Consider the following 20,695-nt stretch of genomic DNA (forward strand, 5'->3'; position numbering starts at 1 on the left):
TACTGATGTTGAAGCAAATTCTTGGTATAAACAGACCTTGTATTTCATATCCCCACAGTTCCAGGGTGTATTTCCAAGAAAATTAATCTTTATTTAACTGACCAGACTACTTTTTTCAGCTTGGTGGAGAAAGAGAAGGTAAAGAGAAATTAATCTAAACTATCATATAAGCAAGAACACATTGTGTCTATTCCATGATTGCATATAGTTGTGATGGCTAACAATTGGATTAGATTTCTGAGCATCTCCATTGGCAACATTAGGGATTATATCGTGCTGCAGACCTTGTGCAGTACTTCATGACAGCTGACTTCAGTCTTGTATTTTACAGATATAATTGTATTCCTCACTCCTTTGCATACTGTTGTTGCTTTCATCATGGCTGATTCTTGAGGAAAGTAACTTCTTGTTTAGTCTTTATTATTGGGCAAAGTGGTAATGACTCCCTATATTTAGGTTGCTTAATATTTTACCATTGTAAAAGATTCTCTTTGGGCCCTTTCTGAGAAGTGCTAACATCTTTGTTTGCTGCAAATCTTTGAAATGCAGCAGGAGGGATTCCTTGGGATAGAGAAATGTTCTTTGTCCTGTTCAGGTTTTGGAGAGAGAAACTGTTGAGAATTGCTGTTTCCCTTTACTTGACTCTGTTCCTCATGAAAATGTTGGCAGCATGCAGAAATAACAGAACCATGAGCATTCTGAGGTCAGGCCCACAGTGCTGCAGAAGCAGTAGCTGCAGACACTGCACTGGGAACACCTGAGAGCTAATGGAGCATCTTTATTGTGGGGAAGGGTGAGTGAGAGACTATGCCGGTTCACTGGAAGCAACCCCCAGACCCAGCTTACCACCCTAGCATCACATACTCCAATCTGCCAGCATTACACGGTGTAGGAACTCACCTGAAATTAGAGGGGGAAGAGAGGAGGCGAGAGAATTAGCTTTGTACGCATTATGATAAGTTTTTAATTACATAATCACGTGATTTTTCCACATGACTTGTTCAGCGCGCAGAGTGGACTCATAGGGAGGCAGAATTAAAGTTTCACAGGCACCCCTAAATCTGATATTTTCTCACTTTTGAATACTGGATGATAAATATTTTAGCATAGGTTTTTTTTATGTAATTATTTATATAATGCCAATAATAAACTAGATTCTGTACAGATAAGAAACCATCATCACTGCCCCAAAGGGTTTACATTTTCATTTATTTGCTTGTATATGTGAGATTGAGGGTAATTGTTGCCTTTTCTACTCTCTAATATTCTGGCTGGGACTACAGGAATCCCTAGGATGTACGTATGTTTGCATTCTATGTACAAATAAAAATATTAGTGTTCTCAGTTTTTCTAAACTGTCAGCAGCTCTACGCAGTAACATCATTAGCTGTGCTTGAATCCACTTTAAATCAGGTGCCTAACAGAAAACCCATCAACATCTTCTTTTTCTGATAATTTATGGTATAAAACCCCCCAAAACTATTCCATATTTTTAAATTGTCACTTTTATGAAGTGACAGAAAAGCTGTAAATGGAAAGACAATGAAAATTAAGGGTCTGTACATGAAGCCATTAAAAGATTACTAATACTAGTGTATCCAGAAAAGAAACATCATATGCAATATCCAGAAGTGAAACATCACCCATAATAACTTGTTCCTATATTTCATTTTTCTCTTCTCTCATTGCTTGATGAGCCCCTCCTCACCCACATATGATATTAAAATTAATGAAGTAACTGTGTTGGATGCACAGGTTTGACCATGTAGTATTTCAAAAACTGCTAATAACCATTCTGCCTTGCTGGGAACATCAGTGTAGGCAGGGAACTATAAAGTTTGGAAAAACTCAGATCAGGCGGGCGAGAGGGAGACATGTGTCTCTGACCAAAGAAGGTGATCGCTAGGGTGCAGGAAACTAAGAATGGTTGCCCTTCCTGGACCACAGAGGGGGGAAATACAGGGCAGTTGCCCTGAATTGTGACAAATATTTGTTGAAAAATTTCTGCCTAAATGACTGTAGTTCCCAGCCCCCAAATATTTTAGGTTTCTTTCCACTTTGGGTTTTATTGTCTGGGTTACACATTCCCCGTCTTTTAGAACTACAACAATTTTTTTGTTGGTGCAATTTTAAATGTGCTAATGTAGGTGTTTGGATTCATTGCAGCTATTTCTCCATGACAATTATCTTTTGTGCTTAACCTAATGCTTTGTTGTTTGGAAGTGATCCTTATTTAGAAATCTAAAAATCTCCCTGCTGTGTAGCCTAAGCTTTTGTCAAAAGTTTTGAATCTGTTGTCCACAGCACTTTATAATGAACTACTCCACTGAGGCATGTAGGAAGAAAATGTTTTATGTCTTTGGGTTTATTCAGTTTGCAGAAACTTTCTGCACTTCTATAATGCTTTCTGAGCCTGAAGAAGTACAAGCTCACTCAAGAAAATGCTGTCTAAACCATTTAGCTAAGCATAAACAGATACACTGTGATCATCTTTAAAAAAAAAAAAAAAAAAAAGCAACCATCAGTCAGTGTTTTATTATTTAACACTTGTGTGCAGTAGCAGAGGTGTACATGGTACATACTTTACAGAAAGAATAAAGACATGAACATAAGTACGGCCATACTGGCTCAGACCAAAGGTCTATCAAGCCCAGTATCCTGTCCTCTGACAGCGGCCAATGGCAGGTGCCCCAAAGGGAATGAACAGACAGATTATCAAGTGATCCATGCCCTGTCACCCAATCCCAGCTTCTGGCAAACAGGCTAGGGACACCATTCCTGCCCATCCTGGCTAATAGCCATTGATGGACGTATTTTCCATGAATCTATCCCTTTTGAACCCCGTTATAGTATTGGCCTTCACAACACCCCTCTGGCAAGGAGTTCTAGAGGTTGACAGTGTACTGTGTGAAAAAATACTTTCTTGTGTTTGTTTTAAACCTGCTACCTATTAATTTCATTTTGTTGCCCCTTGTTCTTGTATTATGAGAAGGAATAAATAAAACTTCCTTATTTACTTTCTCTATACCATTCATGATTTTATAGACCTCTATCGTATTCCCCCCTTAATCACCTCTTTTCCAAGCTGAAAAGTCCCAGTTTTATTAATCTCTCCTCATACAGAAACTGTTCTATACTCCTAATCATTTCTGTTGCCCTTTTCTGAATCTTTTCCAATTCCAATATATATTTTTTGAGATGGGGTGACCACATCTGCACGCAGTATTCAAGATGTGGGCATACCATGGATTTTTATATAGAGGTAATATGGTATTTTCTGTCTTCTTATCTATCCCTTTCTTGATGATTCCCAACATTCTGTTAGCTTTTTTGACTGCTGCTGCACATTGAGTGGATGATTTCAGAGAACTATCCACAATGACTCCAAGATCTTTCTTGAGTGGTAACAGCTAATTTAGACCCTATAATTTTATATGTATAGTTAGGATTATGTTTTCCAGTGTGCATTGCTTTGCATTTATCAACATTAAATTTCATCTACCATTTTGTTGCCCAGTCACCCGGTTTTGTGAGATCCTTTTGTAGCTCTTTGCAGTCTGCCTGGGACTTAACTATCTTGAGTAGTTTTGCATCATCTGCACATTTTCCCACCTCACAGTTTATCCCTTTTTCCAGATCGTTTATGAATATGTTAAATAGGACTGGGCCCAGTACAGATCCCCAGGGGACACCATTATTTACCTCTCTCCATTCTGAAAACTGACCGTTTATTCTTACCCTTTGTTTCTTATTTCTTAACCAGTTACCAATCCTTGAGAGAACCTTCCCTCTTATCCCATGACTGCTTATTTTGCTTAAGAGGCTTTATTAGGGATCTTATCAAAGGCTTTCTGAAAATCTAAATACACTATGTCCACTTGGATCACTTTTGTCCACATGCTTGTTGACCCCTTCCAAGAATTCTAGTAGATTGGTGAGGCATGATCCCTTTGCAAAAACCATGTTGACTATTTCCCAACAAATTATTTTCATCTATGTGTCTGACAATTTTGTTCTTTACGATAGTTTCAACTGGTTTGCCCAGTACTGAAGTGAGGCTTACTGGCCTGTAGTTGCCAGGGTCACCTCTGGAGCCCTTTTTAAAAATTGGCATCACATTAGCTATCCTCCAGTCATTGGTACAGAAGCTGATTTAAATGATAGATTACAGATAACCGTTAGTAGTCCTGCAGTTTCATATTTTGAGTTCCTTCAGAACTCTTGGGTGAATACCATCAGGTCCTGGAGATCTATTACTGTTTAGTTTATCAGTTTGTTCCAAAACCACCTCAATTTGGGACAGTTCCTGAGGAATGTGACCCAAAAAGAATGGCTCAGGTTTGGGAATCTCCCTCACATCCTCAACAGTTAAGACCGATGCAAAGAATTCATTTAGTTTCTCCGCAATGGCCTTATCATCTTTGAGTGCTCTGTTAGCATCTCGATCGTCCGGTGGCCCCACTGGTGGTTTAGCAGGCTTTCTGCTTCTGCTTGATTTAAAAAATATTTTGCTATTACTTTTGGAATCTTTGGCTAGGTGTTCTTCAAATTATTTTTTGGTCTGTCTAATTATATGTTTACACTTCATTTGCCAGAGTTTATGCTCTTTTCTATTTTCCTCATTAGAATTTATATTCTTTTTAAAGGATGCCTTTTGGCCTCTCACTGCTTCTTTTACTTTGGCCTTTTTTTTTTCCCAGAGATTTTGAGCACCTGCAGCTTTCATTGATGCCAGTGGAAATCACGTGACTGATCGTTCCCTAAAGGTCCCTATAATTTTGGTGTTATTCACTATTAAGATGAGTAGCTGTGTCTCACTGAAGGTAGAAAGCCAGGAAGATAAGCAAAGTTAAACTGGTATAAATTATTATAATAGAATTTAGACATAGGGTTGTCCATCAAAAATATTTTTCATAAAACATTGATCTGGATGTGTCATAGATGGTGGCAAATGGTGAGTAGGAAGTGGAGTATAACTGTCTGAAATTGGTCCTGATGAGGGGGAAAGGACACTACAAGAAATAAAAGCAAACACTCTTTAAATCTGGACAAAAAAATGTGGAAATATGACTTGGCATACAGTCCCCTAGTTATGAAACATGGGATAAAACTCTCTCTCTCTTTGGAGGTCAATGGGAGTGTAGCAATAACTTCACTGGGGCCAGGATTTCACCTATGATGTAGTGTTATGCCTTGTTATATTATGCCCTTCCTCCCCCCATCCTGTCCTTATCCACAGAGCAATGTATGAGGCATGGCAGTCCATAAAATTATAGTAGTTAATACATCAGCTACTAATTTTAAATGTCTTTACTTAGTTTTCTTTGCAACACATAACTGTCCATTTTCCAAGAGCTGCATTGGGTTAAACTCACTGATTGTCATTGGAGTGTAGATAAACAGCAGTATATCATCATCTCTTGCCACTGTTTGGGAGCGGGTGACCAGAGGATGGAAGAAAAGATACAAATTGTCTGGGCCCTATGAAAACATCAGAATAAAACAAACTGGATATGATAGCCACCCATGGAACACTAGTCTCTGGGGTTAGCTCCAGACCCACTCCAGCTATTCGACTGTGTACCTGCACCTACTTTACTTTTCTAGGGTTTCCTTATTCTGAGATTATCCTGACAGTGATGTAACACGTGCACAGAGTGAAAGATAAGCTGGCTTCAACAGACTAGCGCACACTTCTGGAAACACGCTCTCCCTCATTATTGTCTCAGAAAGAGTCATTAATTAGCAGGACTACTTTTTGTCAGTAATCTCATTTCATGTAGCATGGGATAGCTATTTAGTGGCCTAATTGCTATAGATCACTATTAATCCATCAATGTGAAAAGCTCTATAATCACATAAATGATGGTGATAAATATTTCAATACCTTCCATGTAAGGATCTCAAAGCATTATAAGCACTTTACTAAATGTAGCCTGTGATTGTGTAATATCAACCCCTTTTTACAAATGGGGAAACCAAGGCATAAAGCAATTAAGTCACTTGCCCAAAGTCATGTTATGAGTCAGTTTTAGGGTAGGCAACAGCACCCTAAAGTTACAAGTCCCCATCATGTGCTCTCACCTCTAGACAGAGTTTCCATGCCACAAGCCATGCTGGCTCTTCATTACCATCTCCTGAACGTGCACTCGCCCATGAATAATAACTAACAAATCAGGTCAAGATTGTGCCTGCTTCTTGTGTGGGTATGCATGGCAGGGTGAGGGTTCAAGAAGCCTTCCCGCCTTTGGACCTGCCTGCCATTCAGAGCTCAGGTGCCCTTGCAGTCCCTGTGCTCTGCTGAGATAGCATGAATTTGCACCTACCTGCAATACAGGTGTGTGACTAATAGGCATAGCCTGACCCCAATATGGCAGATTTGGGAATTAAACAAAATTGTCTCCAAAAGTGAGCACCAAAGTCAGAGTAATGGAGATACCAGTATTCTGGTTAACAGCATCCAAGCACGCTGCCCCACATGAAGGAAATTTATCCAGAAGCAGGAATAGTTGAGGGTTTAGTGTTTGTCATGGAGTTGGCTGCTGACTACACAAAAGGATGTATTTGGTGTTGTATTTGTGGTAGGGTTGCCAACTTTCTCAGTGCAGAAAACCAAATACTCTTGCCTCACCTTCTGCCCTGAGGCCCCAACCCTGCCCCAACACCTCTCCTCTGCCCTGCCCCTTCTCTGAGACCCTACCCCCACTCATTTCATCCCCCCTCCCTCTATCGCTCTCTCTCCCCCACCCTACCTCACTCACTCATTTTCACCAGGCTAGGGGCTCCAACTGGGTTTGTAGGCTCTGGGGTGGGGCTGGGGATGTGGGGTTTGAGGGTGTGGGAGGGGGCTCAGGGCTGGGGCAGGGGGTTAGGGTCCTGGGGGGATGAGGACTGCGTCTGGGAGCATGGGCTGTGGAGTGGGCCAGAAATTAGGAGTTCAGGGTGCTGGAGGGGGCTCCGGGCTGAGGCAGAGGGTTGAAGTGGGGGGGGGCATGAGGGCTCTGGGATGGGATCAGGGATGAGTGCTTTGAGGTGTAAGAGGGGGCTTCAGGCTGGGGCAGGAAGTTAGGGTGCAGGAGGGGGTACAGGGTATGGGCTCTGGAAGGTTTTTGGGTTAGGCAGGGACGGGAGCCTCCCCTTAGCTCTGCTGCGCTGCCAATCAGACTTTTAACGGCCCGGTTAAAAGAGCCACCACAGTACCTTTTCAACTAGGCATTCTGGTAAAAAACCTGATGCCTGGCAGCCCTAGTTTGTGGTAGCACCCACAATATGTTAGATGCTTCCCGACGCAGAAGAAGGGGCAGTCCCTATCCTAAAGGAACACACACACACATAGAACGGAGGCCTTCAAACCATAGTAGGCCACACTCTACAAGTCACTTTGCAGTTCTTGGCATGGAAGATCTGCAAAGTACAGGGGAGCTCAAATAGGAGCTTCCAACTTCCTTCCCATGCTCCCAGTTCTGGCAGATTTTCTGGTGGGCACCTACACCCAGCATCTCCCAGAATCTCACCCACTATGTTTATCTATATTCTGTATTTTTTATGTTGTAAGATGCTGGAACACAAGTGTACTCACTAAGGTCTCCAAAGGGATCATCATAATAATCAGAAATTTAAAAATGTCATCTTTAGCTGAAAAAAACAAACAAACCAGAAATCTCTCCCAGCCTGGGGTCCCACCCCATCCCCATGATGGTGGGTGCAGAGTCCAGCCTCCCACCAGGCATTCACCTTTATAACCACTTTGTAATCATCCTTTTCCTGCCCCAGAACCTGTTCAAAGAGAGGGGAACCTCTCATTCTTTGGGAACCAGGTAGTACCCCCATGGCTACTCAATACTGGTAAAACAAAAACCGTTTTGTGTGACATTTACATTATTGCCTTCAACAAAAATAGTAGACAAAAAGAGGATGGGAAGAAAGACAGTAAGATGAAAAACAAGGGCTTATCAAAGCAGTGGGGAAAAGCTTGCACAGAATGCAATGAAGACTTAACAATAAGCAGAAGTAATTTATATGAATAACCACAGAGGCAGGAATATAGCACATTGAAAACAATGCATTTTGGTGTCTTGTCATAAAGCCACCAGATCCTGGTTAGCCTATATTAGAATGCTTAGTTTTTCTTTGGTGTAAATGAATAGCAGAGCAAATGCAGCTGGCCAAGTGAGATTAGATAGCCCTTGTTTATCACTTTGTTGTTTAAAGTGTTCTTTGCTCTGTGTAAATCATGGAATTCCTTTCATTCTTGGTATTCGATTTTTTTCTTTGTTCTAGAATGAAAAGTACAATGAATCTGCACCAATTATTGTAGACTTGTTATTACCAAATATTAGAATAGTATTAGAGATATTCACAAAGAAATGTAAAATACATTTAACTATGTAAATTCAAAGTCTTAAAACTATATTTTCCAGGGAGAAGTTGGTAAATTAATTTAACCAGATATCCTGATTAAGCAACAGGCAGCTGAACATACAAAAGTGTGTGAACCAGAAAAATGCCTCTTATTCAACATGCCTTCTCTTCTTAGGCTTCCTGGATGGACTGGTCGGGAATTTTCCTTCATCATGATTGTCCAGTGGAAAATGCCCTTTTCATAAAATGGCTCTTGTCCATTTCACTTTCTGTCTGCAGGGTGAAAGCAAAAATGACAAGAGCCTTCAAGGTGGGGAACTACAGCCCGACTGGAGTAGCCAGATTTGGGGGTAGGGAGGAGGAGGAGGAGAGATACTGAGAGAATCAGCTTTCCACCTGCAGCCTCTCTGCCTGGCTGGCAGCCCGCCAGATGCTCTTGTCAATTTTGAAGGCTCTTGGCAACTTCACTTTCTGCCGGCGGGCAGACAGTCAGCAACCTGAAAACCTGTTTCAGTTCTTCTGAAATAGAATTTTTCTGGAAATCCATTCTCTCGAAATCTTTTGTGTTTTTGACTTTTCATCCTGATTCAGGATGACAACATAAGAAAGACCATACTGGGTCAGATCAGTGGTCCATCTAGCCCATTATCCTGTCTTCTGATAGTGGCCAATGCCAAGTGCTTCAGAGGGAATGAACAGAACAGACAGTTATCAAGTGATCCATCCCCTGTTGTCCACTCCCAGCTTCTGGCAGTCAGAGTCTAGGGACACCCAGAGCATGGGGTTACATCCCTGATCATCTTGGCTAATAGTCATTGATGGCCCTATCCTCCATTAACTTATCTAATTCTTTTTTTTTTTAACTCCATTATACTGGCAATGAGTTCCACAGGTTGACTGTGCATTGTGTGAAGAAGTACTTCCTTTTTTTGTTTTAAACCTGCTGCCTTATTAATTTCATTTGATGAAACCTGGTTCCTGTGTTATGTAAAGGAGTAAATGACACTTCCTTATTCACCTTCTCCACACTATTCATGGTCTTATAGGCCTCTATCATATCCCCCCTTATTCATGTCTTTTCTAAGATAAACAGTCTCAATCTTTTTAATCTCTCCTCATATGGAAGCTTTTCTATACCCTTAATCATTTTTGTTGCTTTTCTCTCTACCTTTTCCAATACTAATGTATCTTTTTTTAGATGGGGTGACCACATCTGCACGCAGTATTCAAGGTGTGGGCATACCGTAGATTTATATTGTGGCATTTTGATATTTACTGTCTTATTATCTATCCCTTTCCTAATGGTTCCTAAAACTGTTAGCTTTTTTTGACTGCTGCTGAACATTGAGTGGATGTTTGCAGAAAACTATCCACGATGATTCCATGATTTCTTTCTTGAGTGGTAACAGATAATTTAGAACCCATCTTTTTCTATGGATAGTTGGGTTTATGTTTTCCAATGTGCATTACTTTGCATTTGTCAACACTGAATTTCATCTGCCATTTTGTTGCCCACTCAGCCAGTTTTGTGAGATCCCTTTGTAATTCTTTAGACTTAACTATCTTGAGTCTGTTTCGGACTTAACGATCTTGATAATTATTTTATCATCTGCAAATTTTGCCACCTCACTGTTTACCTGTTTTTCCAGATCATTTATGAATATGTTGAACAGCACTTGTGTTATGAATATGTTGAACAGTGCAGTTCCCTGGGGGACACCACTATTTACCTTTCTCCATTCTGAAAACTGACCACTTATTCCTACTCTTTGTATCCTGTCTTTTAACCATTTAGTGATCCATGAGAGGACCTTCCTTCTTATCCCATGACTGCTTGCTTTGTTTAAGAGCCTTTGGTGAGGGATCTTGTCAAAGGCTTTGTGAAAGTCAATGTACACTATATCCACTGGATCACCCTTGTCCACATGTTTTTGATGTCCCTCACAGATTTCTAAGAGATTAGTAAGGCATGATTTCCGTTTACAAAAGCCATGTTGACTCTTCCCCAATATATTGTGTTCATCTGTGTGACTGATAATTCTGTTCTTTGATATAGTTTCAACCAATTTGCCTGGTACTGAAGCTAGGCTTACTAGCCTGTAATTGCCGGGATTGCCTCTGGAACCTTTTTTAAAATTGGTGTTGCGTTAGCTAGCCTCCAGTCATCTGGTACAGACACTGGTTTAAATGATGGGTTACATACTCACACTTAGATCTGCAATTTAATATTTGAGTTCCTTCAGAATGCTTGGGTGAATACCAACTGGTCCTGGTGACTTATTACTGTTTACTTTTTAGTCAGTTTGTTTCAAAACCTCCTCTATTGACACCTCAGTCTGGAACCGTTCCTCAGATTTGTCACCTAAAAAATCTCTCAAGTGTGAGAACCTCCTTCACATCCTCTGCCATGAAGACTGATGAAAATAATTCATTTAGCTTCTCTGCGGTGGCCTTCTTTGAATGCTACTTTAGCATCTTGATCATTCAATGGTCCTACACTGAGGTCCTACAAGAGGACACTAAGGGGGGATATGATAGAGATATATAAAATCATGAGTGTTGTGGAGAAAGTGGATAAGGAAAAGTTATTTACTTATTCTCATAATATAAGAACTAAGGGTCACCAAATGAAATTAATAGGCAGCAGGTTTAAAACAAATAAAAGGAAGTTCTTCACCCAGCGCACAGTCAACTTGTGGAACTCCTTACCTGAGGAGGTTGTGAAGGCTAGGACTGTAACAGCGTTTAAAAGAGAACTAGATAAATTCATGGACGTTAAGTCGTTAAGCTATTAGCCAGGATGGGAAAGGAATGGTGTCCTTAGACTCTGTTTGTCAGAGTGTGGAGATGGATGGCAGGAGAGAGATCATTTGATCATTACCTGTTAGGTTCACTCCCTCTGGGGCACCTGGCATTGGCCACTGTTGGTAGACAGGATACTGAGCTCGATGGACCTTTGGTCTGACCCAGTATGGCCATTCTTATGTTCTTAGGTACTGATTGTTTGGCAGGTTTCCTGCTTCTGATGTACTTGCAAAAAAAATTGCTGTTACTTTTTGAGTCTTTGGCTGGTTGTTCTTCAAATTCTTTCTTTTTTAGCTTGCCTAATTTTACTTTTAAACTTGACTTGCCAGAGTTTCTGGTCCTTTCTGTTTTCCTCAGTAGAGATTTAACTTCCAATTTTTAAAGTATACCCTGTTATCTCTCACCACTTCTTTCTTGTTTAGCCATGGTGGCACTTTTTGGTCCCCTTATGTTTTTTTAATTTGGGGTGTACATTTAATTTGAGCCTCTATTATGGTGTTTTTAAAAAGTGTCTATGCAGCTTGCAAGCATTTCCATTTTATAACTGTACATTTTAATTTCCATTTAACTAGCTTCCTCATTTTTGTCTAGTTCCCCTTTCTGAAGTTAAATGCTACTGTGGTAGGCTTCTTTGGTGCTTTCCTTCTCATAAGGATGTTAAATTTATTATATTAGGGTCACTATTACCGAGTTGTTCAGCTATACTCACCTCTTGGACCAGATCCTGTGCTCCAGTTAGGACTAAATTGAGAATTGCCTTTCTCCTTGTGGGTTTCAGGACTAGCTGCTCCAGAAAGCAGTCATTTATGGTGTCTAGAAACTTTTCTCTGCATCCTGTCCTGAGGTGACCTGTACCCAGTTAATATGGGTATAGCTGAAACATGCCATTATTGAGTTTTCTATTTTTATAGCCTCTCTAATCTCCCTGAGCATTTCACAATCCCCATCTCCATCCTGGTCAGTGGGTCTGTAGTATAGTCCTACTTCTATATTTTTATTATTCAAGCATAAATTTTCTATCCATAGAGATTCTATGGTATAGTTTGATTCATTTAAGATTTTTACTATGCTTTCTTTCACATATAGCACCACTCGCCCACCAACACAACCTAGTTTGTCATTCCTATATATTTTATACCCTGATAATACCATGTCCTATTGATTATCATCATTCCATGTAAAAAAATTTGTGGGAAGGCAATTTCCATTGTCTGGGTAGCTCTGTTTACCAGTCTCATAATCCCAGCTGTCTGCTCTTCACCATTCCCCTTCTTCGCCAGAAACCAGTGTATCTTTCCTATTGATCATCTTGAAGTCCAAAGGCTCCCCCGAAGTTGGGGACCTTTCACAATATAATGGTATGTTCATGGCCTTGAAACATAGCCCTTTTGGCTCCATTCCAAAGTGACTATCAAGAGTAAATTCTTAGGCCTTGTCTACACTAAAGGGAAAAGTCAATCTAAGCTACGCAATTTGAGTTATGTGAATAGCTCTACTTACCACGGTGTCCATGCTATGTGACGTCAATGGGAGATGCTCTCCTGTCAACTCCCCTTAATCTTCTCGATCAGATGGAGTACAGGAGTCAACGGGAGAGTGATCGGCGGTAGATTTAGCGGGTCTTCACTAGAAGATTGCCGCATCAACAATTGCTGCAGCGTAGACGAGCCTTTAGTGTCTTCCAAAATGTCTGTCTGTTTTGAGAGCCTCTGCAGGATAATAAAGGCAATTTTTCTAGCCTAAATTCCTATTAAACATTTCCGGTAATAAGACATATTTGTATTTTAAGGCACCCAATGCCTGCATTATGTCATGCATTTCTTTAGAAGGTAGTGTTTTTGGCTTTGCAGTTAAATGTATAACCTCAGCACTGTTACAATGTTCCAAGAATTATTACAACACTAAACAGATCACTTTGTTTGACAGTAAGCAATTAGGGCTCTTTGCTGACCATAATATATCAGCCTGTGGGAATTTGAAGTGACGCATTTAGAGTAGATAGACAAGTTAAAATAAGTGTTTTCTTGCTGAAAAATCATAATTCCACTGGGTTTTATGCAAAGCTGGTCAAAATTATTTTTATTGCACAGTGGACAAAAAAGGAAAAATATTTTAAAAGATAACACATACGTTTAAGACTTAGACTGTGGCATGTTTGAACATTAACATGTCCTTCTTCTGGTCTTAGTGCTCATATATTTTGGAGAAGTCCTGAAACTTTCAGGCTTCAAGTCATAGGTTTAGATTGGAGGTTTTCAAATGTATTCATTGTGTGCTCCACCTTCTAATAGAAATTGCCTTGTGAGTATGTGTCCTCCTATTCACAAGTCCATAACTCTGTCAAATACAGCAGTTTGTTCCATGGAACAGTGATATTAGAAGAGTATTTAATTTATTTCTATCTATTTAATGCAATGGAGCTGCTGGAAACAAGGAGAGCCAGCACTATGTGACTAGCCATCTACCCACAAACTACCAGCAAGGGCTCTTCTGCCAAGATTCAAAACCACTGTCTTTGTACAGTCTGAGGCCGTGGTACAGCAAGTTGCACTACACTAGTGATAACAGGTGGAGGCTACCTGCTGAGAGTTGAGGCAGACGGAATGCCTCCATGTTTGCCAGGTGGGGGAAGGTATGCTCTTACTTCACCTTCAAAGAAGGAAGTGTATGGTCTTTTCCTAGTGCCAAGCACAATCATCCAGAATGGGTAAAGTGGAGTGGCATAGTTTGTGAGTCATTGTAGCCAAAGATAAAAGATATCGGGTATATTTGTGCTATAGAAGTGAAATATAAATATTAATTAATGTTATAACACACGGCCTTCTGACCTGAGGCCTGTAAAATATTTAACTTAACAAAACAAGGCATCAAGCCTAAAGATAGGCTGACATGAGCAGCTAACTGATCAGTGACCCTATGTTACAAGAAGAAACAGTTACAGTAATTAGGGTTACCAGGCATCTGTTTTTTGACTGGAATACCTGGTTGAAAAGGGACCCTGTTGGCTCTGGTCAGCTGGCGGCTAAAAGTCTGGTTGGCCACAGCAACCGGCTCCACACGGCTCCCAGAAACAGCTGGTATGTCTCTTGGTTCCTAGGTGCAGGGGCAACCAGGAGGGCTCCGCATGCTGCCCCTACCCCTGCCCACAGGTGCCACCCAGAGCACCAGCACTGCAGCTCCAATTGGCTGGGAACTGCGGCCAATGGGAGCTGCAGGGGAAGCTCCTGCAGACGGGGGCAGAACATAGAGCCCCCTGGCCGTCCCTGCGCCTAGGAGCCAGAGGGACTTGCTGGCTGCTTCTGGGTGCCACCTGAGGTAAGCACCGCCCAGAGTCTGTACCCCACCCACAGCCCAAACCCCTGCCCCAGTCCTGAGGCCCTTCTCACACTCCAAACCCCTTGGCCCCAACCCAGAGCCCCCTCCTGCACCCCAAACCCTTCATCCCCAGCCTCACCCCAGAGCCCGCACCCCCAGCTGACGCCCTCTCACTCTCTCACGCCCCTGCCCCAGGCCGGAGCCCCTTCCCACACTCCAGACCCTTTAGCCCTGAAGCCCCCTCCTGCACCTCAAACTCTTATCCCTGGCACTACCTCAGAGCCCGCAACCCCAGCCAGAGCCTTCCCCCCACTCCTGCACTCCAACCTCCTGCCCCAGCCCGGTGAAAGTGAGTGAGGGTGGGGAAGAGCGAGCGATGGATGGACTGAGCACAGGGCGGGGCCTCAGAGAAGGGATGAGGCAGGGCTTGGGGAAGAGATGGGGTGGGGGCAGACTAGCGTGTTTGGTTTTTTCCAGTCAGAAAGTTGGCAGTAACAGTAATAGATGTTCTGATATTTAGGAAATATATATTGCAATGTACCAGTTAAAGCTGATTAGAGTATTCTGGGGCTTTTTTCAGACACAAGGTGTCAGCAGTGTGCTAATCACTAGTTACGGTGACTGAGTGACATAAATATTAATGAATATAAGGGGAACTAACAAGTTAGCCTGTAAAAAAAGGGGTACCCTGCTTTAGTGGGGTCAGAGGTGGATTAAGATTTATTGGGGCCCTGGGCACAAAGAACTTTGGGGCCCCCAACATCCCCCTGCCATGGGCCCTGCCCCCTGCTCCTCCCCTTCCCAGAAGGCCCTGCCCACTGGCCTGGCTGGAAGTAGGAGCTGTGGTAAGAGCTGCCCAGGGAGCCTGGGCCACTGTGGGGAGGCCTGGACCCTCCATCTGCCCTGGACAGTGCACCCTGCGGGGCAGGAACACAGGCCAGGGGCTGCTCTTGGGCACCCTGGTCCCCTGTCCATGGCAGGTGGAGGGTCATGGGTTGCCCACAGCTGCTCTGGCTCCCTGCGTGGCTTTTACCCAGCCTAGGACAGTGGTCCCCAAACTGTGGAGAGTGCCCCCTAGGGGAGCATAGAGGAACAAATGGGGAGGCCTGGGTCAACCACCACGGGGGGTGAGAAGGGAGCACCACAAAATCCTGCTCTGACCCCAGCCCCAGCCCCAGCCCCAGCCCCAGCCCCAGCCATGGCTCTGTTCCTGGCCCCACTCCTGGTTCCAGCCCCACTCCCAGTCCCTGACATCAAGCCATCGCAACCCCGACTCCCATTCCCAGCTCTAGCCTCAGCTCCTGTGGACCAGGTAACTGGGGGGGACAACCAAACAAATTCAGGGACCCCTGGCCTAGGGTAACCATACATCCTGTTTTGGACTCAGACGTCCCAACTTTTTTGTCAAAACTGGGCATTTTGTCCTATTTGCTCTTGCGAACTGACCACCAGTTGGCAAGAGCAGATAGTAGAAATGCCCAGTTTTGACAAAAAGAGGCTGGGGGGAGGGTGAGCAGTGGGACTCGAGCCAGTCCTACATAGGGAAGAAGGGGGCTTGGGCAAGTGGCTTGGGCTGGCTCAGCGCAGTGGGTGAAGAGATTGAGGCCTCTGGCCGGCTTCACACGGGAGAGGGCGGGGGAAATATACTCACTCACACTCTGTCCATCTGTCTTCCAGCCTGGCTGGGAGCAAGGCCTCAAGGGGAAGAGAGGAGCAGGGCTGAGGGGCAGGGTGGTAGGAGAAGGAGCAGCCAGGGTGGGGCCAGAGCCCCTGGGCACAGGCCCTGTCAGCCCATACAGTAAGCTGTTACTGGGTTGGATGTAGAAATATAGTTAAGGAAAAGTGATTGAAAGCTTCATGAATAGGCACTACCCCGTATAGGCATCAGGGTAACTCATCAGAGGTATAACTTGGCCTGTGTGCCATGGGAGATTCCAAGATGACAGCTATTGGTGGTGATGATGATGAGCAAGATAGTGACTGACAGGCCCTGATTTCCAAGCAGGAAATATGAGTAATTCCTGTTATAGGGCTAAACATTCTGTACTCTCTATCTGCTGTTGTGGGATTGTTTATCTGCCTAGTGGATTTGTTAATGAAGGAACTTGCGATAAATTACAATTGTTTTTTATGTGCTCCTCAAGTCTCTCATTCTAATAGTATTGGTGGTAATCTTCCTGGTGGTGCTGCTGCTCAGGAGACCAACCCTTATCAGCCACTGTAGTCTAAGGGTATGTCTACACTACGGGATTATTCTGATTTTACATAAACTGGTTTTGTAAAACAGATTGTATAAAGCCGAGTGCACGTGGCCACACTAAGCACATTAATTCGGCGGTGTAAGCCCATGTACCGAGGCTAGCGTCGATTTCTGGAGCGTTGCACTGTGGGTAGCTATCCCGTAGCTATCCCATAGTTCCCACAGTCTCCCCCGCCCATGGGAATTCTGGGTTGAGATCCCAATGCAAAAACAGTGTCACGGGTGGTTCTGGGTAAATGTTGTCACTCAATCCTTCCGCCGTGAAAGCAACGGCAGACAATCATTTGGCGCCCTTTTTCCCCGGATTGCTCTGGCAGACACCATAGCATGGAAACCATGGAGCCCGTTTTGCCTTTTGTCACTGTCACCGTATGTGTACTGGATGCTGCTGACAGACGTGGTACTGCAGTGCTACACAGCAGCATTCATTTGCCTTTGCAAGGTAGCAGAGACGGTTACCATCCCAATTGCACCGTCTGCCATGCCATTGTAAACTGGCGATGAGATGATGGTTATCAGTCATACTGTACCATCTGCTGCTGTCATGGGTGCTCCTGGCTGGCCTTGCTGAGGTCGGCCGGGGCCGCATGGACAAAAATGGGAATGACTCCCCAGGTCATTCTCTTCTTTATGTTTCGTCTAAAAGTAGAGTCAGTCCTGCCTAGAATATGGGGCAAGTGTACTAGAGAACCAGAGAGCACAGCCGCTCCATGTCAGAACCCCAGAGATCCTGCAGAAATGATGAGCTGCATGCCATTCTAGGGGGTGCCCCTGCAACAACCCCACCCGTTGCTTCCCTCCTCCCCCAGCCCTCCTGGGCTACCATGGCAGTGTCCCCCCATTTGTGTGATGAAGTAATAAAGAATGCAGGAATAAGAAACACTGACTTTTTAGTGAGATAAAATGAGGGGGAGGAAGCCTCCTGCTGCTATGATAGTCCAGGCAGTACAGAATCTTTTCTTTAGACATGAAGGGGGGGGGGGGGCTGATAGAGCTCAGCCTCCAGTTGCTATGATGAAGACAGTTACCAGCCGTTCTGTACCATCTGCCAGGGATGACCGGGAGTCATTCCCATTTTTACCCAGGCGCCCCCGGTTGACCTCACCGAGGCCAGCCAGGAGCACTCACAGGCTGATGATGACGATGGATAGCAGTCATATTGTACCATCTGCTACCAGGAAGGGGATGCTGGTGTTCAGCGCTGCAGCACCCCGTCTACCAGCACCATGCAGTACACATAGGGTGACATTGAAAAAAGGTGAGAAACTTTTTTTTCCCCTCTTCTTTGGGTTGGGGAGAAGGGTGTAAATTGACGACATATACCCTGAAACACCCGGGAAAATGTTTTTGACCCTTCAGGCATTGGGATCTCAGCCAAGAATGCAAATGCTTTTCGGAGACTGTGGGGACTGTGGGATAGCTGGTGTCCTCAATACCCCCTCTCTCCCTCCCTCCATGAGCGTCCATTTGATTCTTTGGCTTTCCGTTATGCTTGTCACACAGCACTGTGCTATGGCCTCTGTCTATCATAGCCTGGAGATTTTTTCAAATGCTTTGTCATTTTGTCTTCTGTAACGGAGCTCTGATAGAACAGATTTGTCTCCCCATACAGCTATCAGATCCAGTATCTCCCGTATGGTCCATGCTGGAGCTCTTTTTGGATTTGGGACTGCATCGCCACCTGTGCTGATCAGAGCTCCACGCTGGGCAAATAGGAAATGAAGTTCAAAAGTTCGTGGGGCTTTTCCTGTCTACCTGGCCAGTGCATCCGAGTTCAGATTGCTTTCCAGAGCAGTCACAACAGTGCACTGTGGGATACCGCCCGGAGGCCAATACCGTCGATTTGCGGCCACACTAACCCTAATCCGACATGGCAATATCGATTTCAGCGCTACTCCTCTCGTCGGGGAGGAGTACAGAAATCGGTTTAAAGAGCCCTTTATATCAATATAAAGGGCCTCGTTGTGTGGATGGGTGCAGGGTTAAATCGGTTTAACCCTGCTAAATTCGGTTTAAACACATAGTGTAGACCAGGCCTTAGAAATTAATCAATACACCAATCCATCAATTAATTGAGGTGGGCCCAATAGTGGGCTTTCAGATCTTGTAGATGAAGACCAAAACAGAGTCCTAGCAACAGAAAAACAGAAATTGGTGAAAAAAGTGCTCTGGGAGGTCTCGTTGACAGAGGGCTCAAATTCAAAGCTGCCAGCATCCTGATGGAGCCAAATGAATAGCTTCTATCTCCTGGTTATGGGATACTCTGTAACTCAGTGACCAGGTTGTCTGTGAATCTATGACAAACACACACACCACAGGATCATATTCATTCTTTGTCCCCTACAAATCACACAGGCCCATTCACTTCCTCCACATTCGCACACAAGTTACAATCCCATTCACTCTTGTCTCCCTCTCATACATTTTATGACTCAATTTATTCAACATGAAGGAGGAACTAAGGCATGGTTGCTGGACAAAGGTATTGAGGAATATCTTCTATAAATACAAGGACTGAGCATTTTTTGCTGATTATATGATTATATTGTAGGCCTGTGTGTCATTCACCTTCTGAGAAGGCCAAAAGAAACACAGAGCCTTTGACATACCCATTAACATCAAGGTTACAAATGAAACAACAAATTACATATAGACGTGTGGGCAGATCTTCAGATGGCATAAATTATCATAGTTCCATTCACTTTAATTTACACCAGCTGAGGATCTGTCCTTCAATCTTAATTTTACATAACCAACCTTAATACATAATTAACAGGAGCTATAAAACAATGACCAGATCATTCTTCATATCTTTGGCATTAATGGTGATAATATTAATCAGAGGAGCTCATTTGCTATTAAAGTGGCTATTTTAAGTGCTCTGCTGGAATTCCACTGATGCTGAGCATTATTAGCATTAGCTAAAGATTTTTGTTTGTTTTGTTCTGCAGAGTCAAAGGCATTGTGAGGTGAGGAGAGTAACAGATTATGAAGCATCTATCCATTTCTAACTGGTTAACCGAGCTGGGTCTCCCAGAATACTGCATCCTCTTTGATAAACAATACAATGGTGTAGAGGTAAGAAACTCTCTTTTTCAGGAAAATTCCCGTGGAAGTCTCAAGTGGCTCAATCCACTCAACACAATTAGTCTCAAACTAGATAGGTTACCGGTGCTTTAACGTCATTGCCCCTTTTGCCCTACCAACAGGGAAAGGGCAGCAACGTTAAAGCCGTGGCAGCACTTTAACGTGGGCTGTGTACGGGCCAGTACCAGCTTTTTACCAGTACACTGTACCAGCCCACTTTCACCCTGACCACATTTATCAATATTAGTTTGGTAACTATCATGAGAGCAATTTGTTACCACTTGAAAGTAGATAAATATCAAATAGGAACAGTAAAATTTGAGATGACATGCAGTAGCCCACTTGATTCCAGTCTTGTATGTGATTCTGTTTAACGACAGCAGGATTGTATAGAGTGAATAGAGCAGAGGACTGGTAACCACGACTCCTATATTCCGTTCCCCACTCTGTCACTGACTCGCTGTGTCACCTCGGACTAGTCGTTTAGGCTACATCTTCACTACAGGTCTGGGGTGTGATTCCCCTGCTTGTGTACACATACTCGCACTAGCTCTTAGTGAGCTAGTGCAAGTAGAAATAGCAGTGTAGCATGGGAAGCAGCAGCAGAGGTATGGCTTAGCCTTGTTGCATATGTACCCACTAGTTTCAGGGGCGGTTGAGAGCTAGGGCAAGTATGTGTGTGTGAACAGGGGAATCACACCCCTCACTAGTAGTGTAGTTGTAACCATAGTTTCTCTTAGTTATTCATCTGTAAAATGTGTATAACACCTACAACATAGCGATGTTGTGAGGATTAATTAATTGTATGTAATATGGAGGGCTATGTAGCAGTGCAAAGTACTATTACTATTATATACCTATTAACCC

At 43.4% G+C, this 20,695-nt stretch overlaps 1 protein-coding gene across 1 annotated transcript in view; it reads left to right on the forward strand.

The window, feature by feature from the left end:
* The window catches only part of BCAR3 (BCAR3 adaptor protein, NSP family member), a 173,330-nt gene that overhangs the window by 32,371 nt on the left and 120,264 nt on the right, over nt 1-20,695 (forward strand). The window contains exons 2-3 of the mRNA XM_050960942.1: nt 17,827-17,999; nt 19,693-19,819. Coding sequence (XP_050816899.1) covers nt 19,730-19,819 — 90 coding nt within the window. The 5' untranslated portion in view covers nt 17,827-17,999; nt 19,693-19,729. The remainder of the gene's footprint in view (nt 1-17,826; nt 18,000-19,692; nt 19,820-20,695) is intronic.

Source organism: Gopherus flavomarginatus, chromosome 7 (genome assembly GCF_025201925.1).
Source record: "Gopherus flavomarginatus isolate rGopFla2 chromosome 7, rGopFla2.mat.asm, whole genome shotgun sequence".
Taxonomy (NCBI): Eukaryota; Metazoa; Chordata; order Testudines; family Testudinidae; genus Gopherus; species Gopherus flavomarginatus.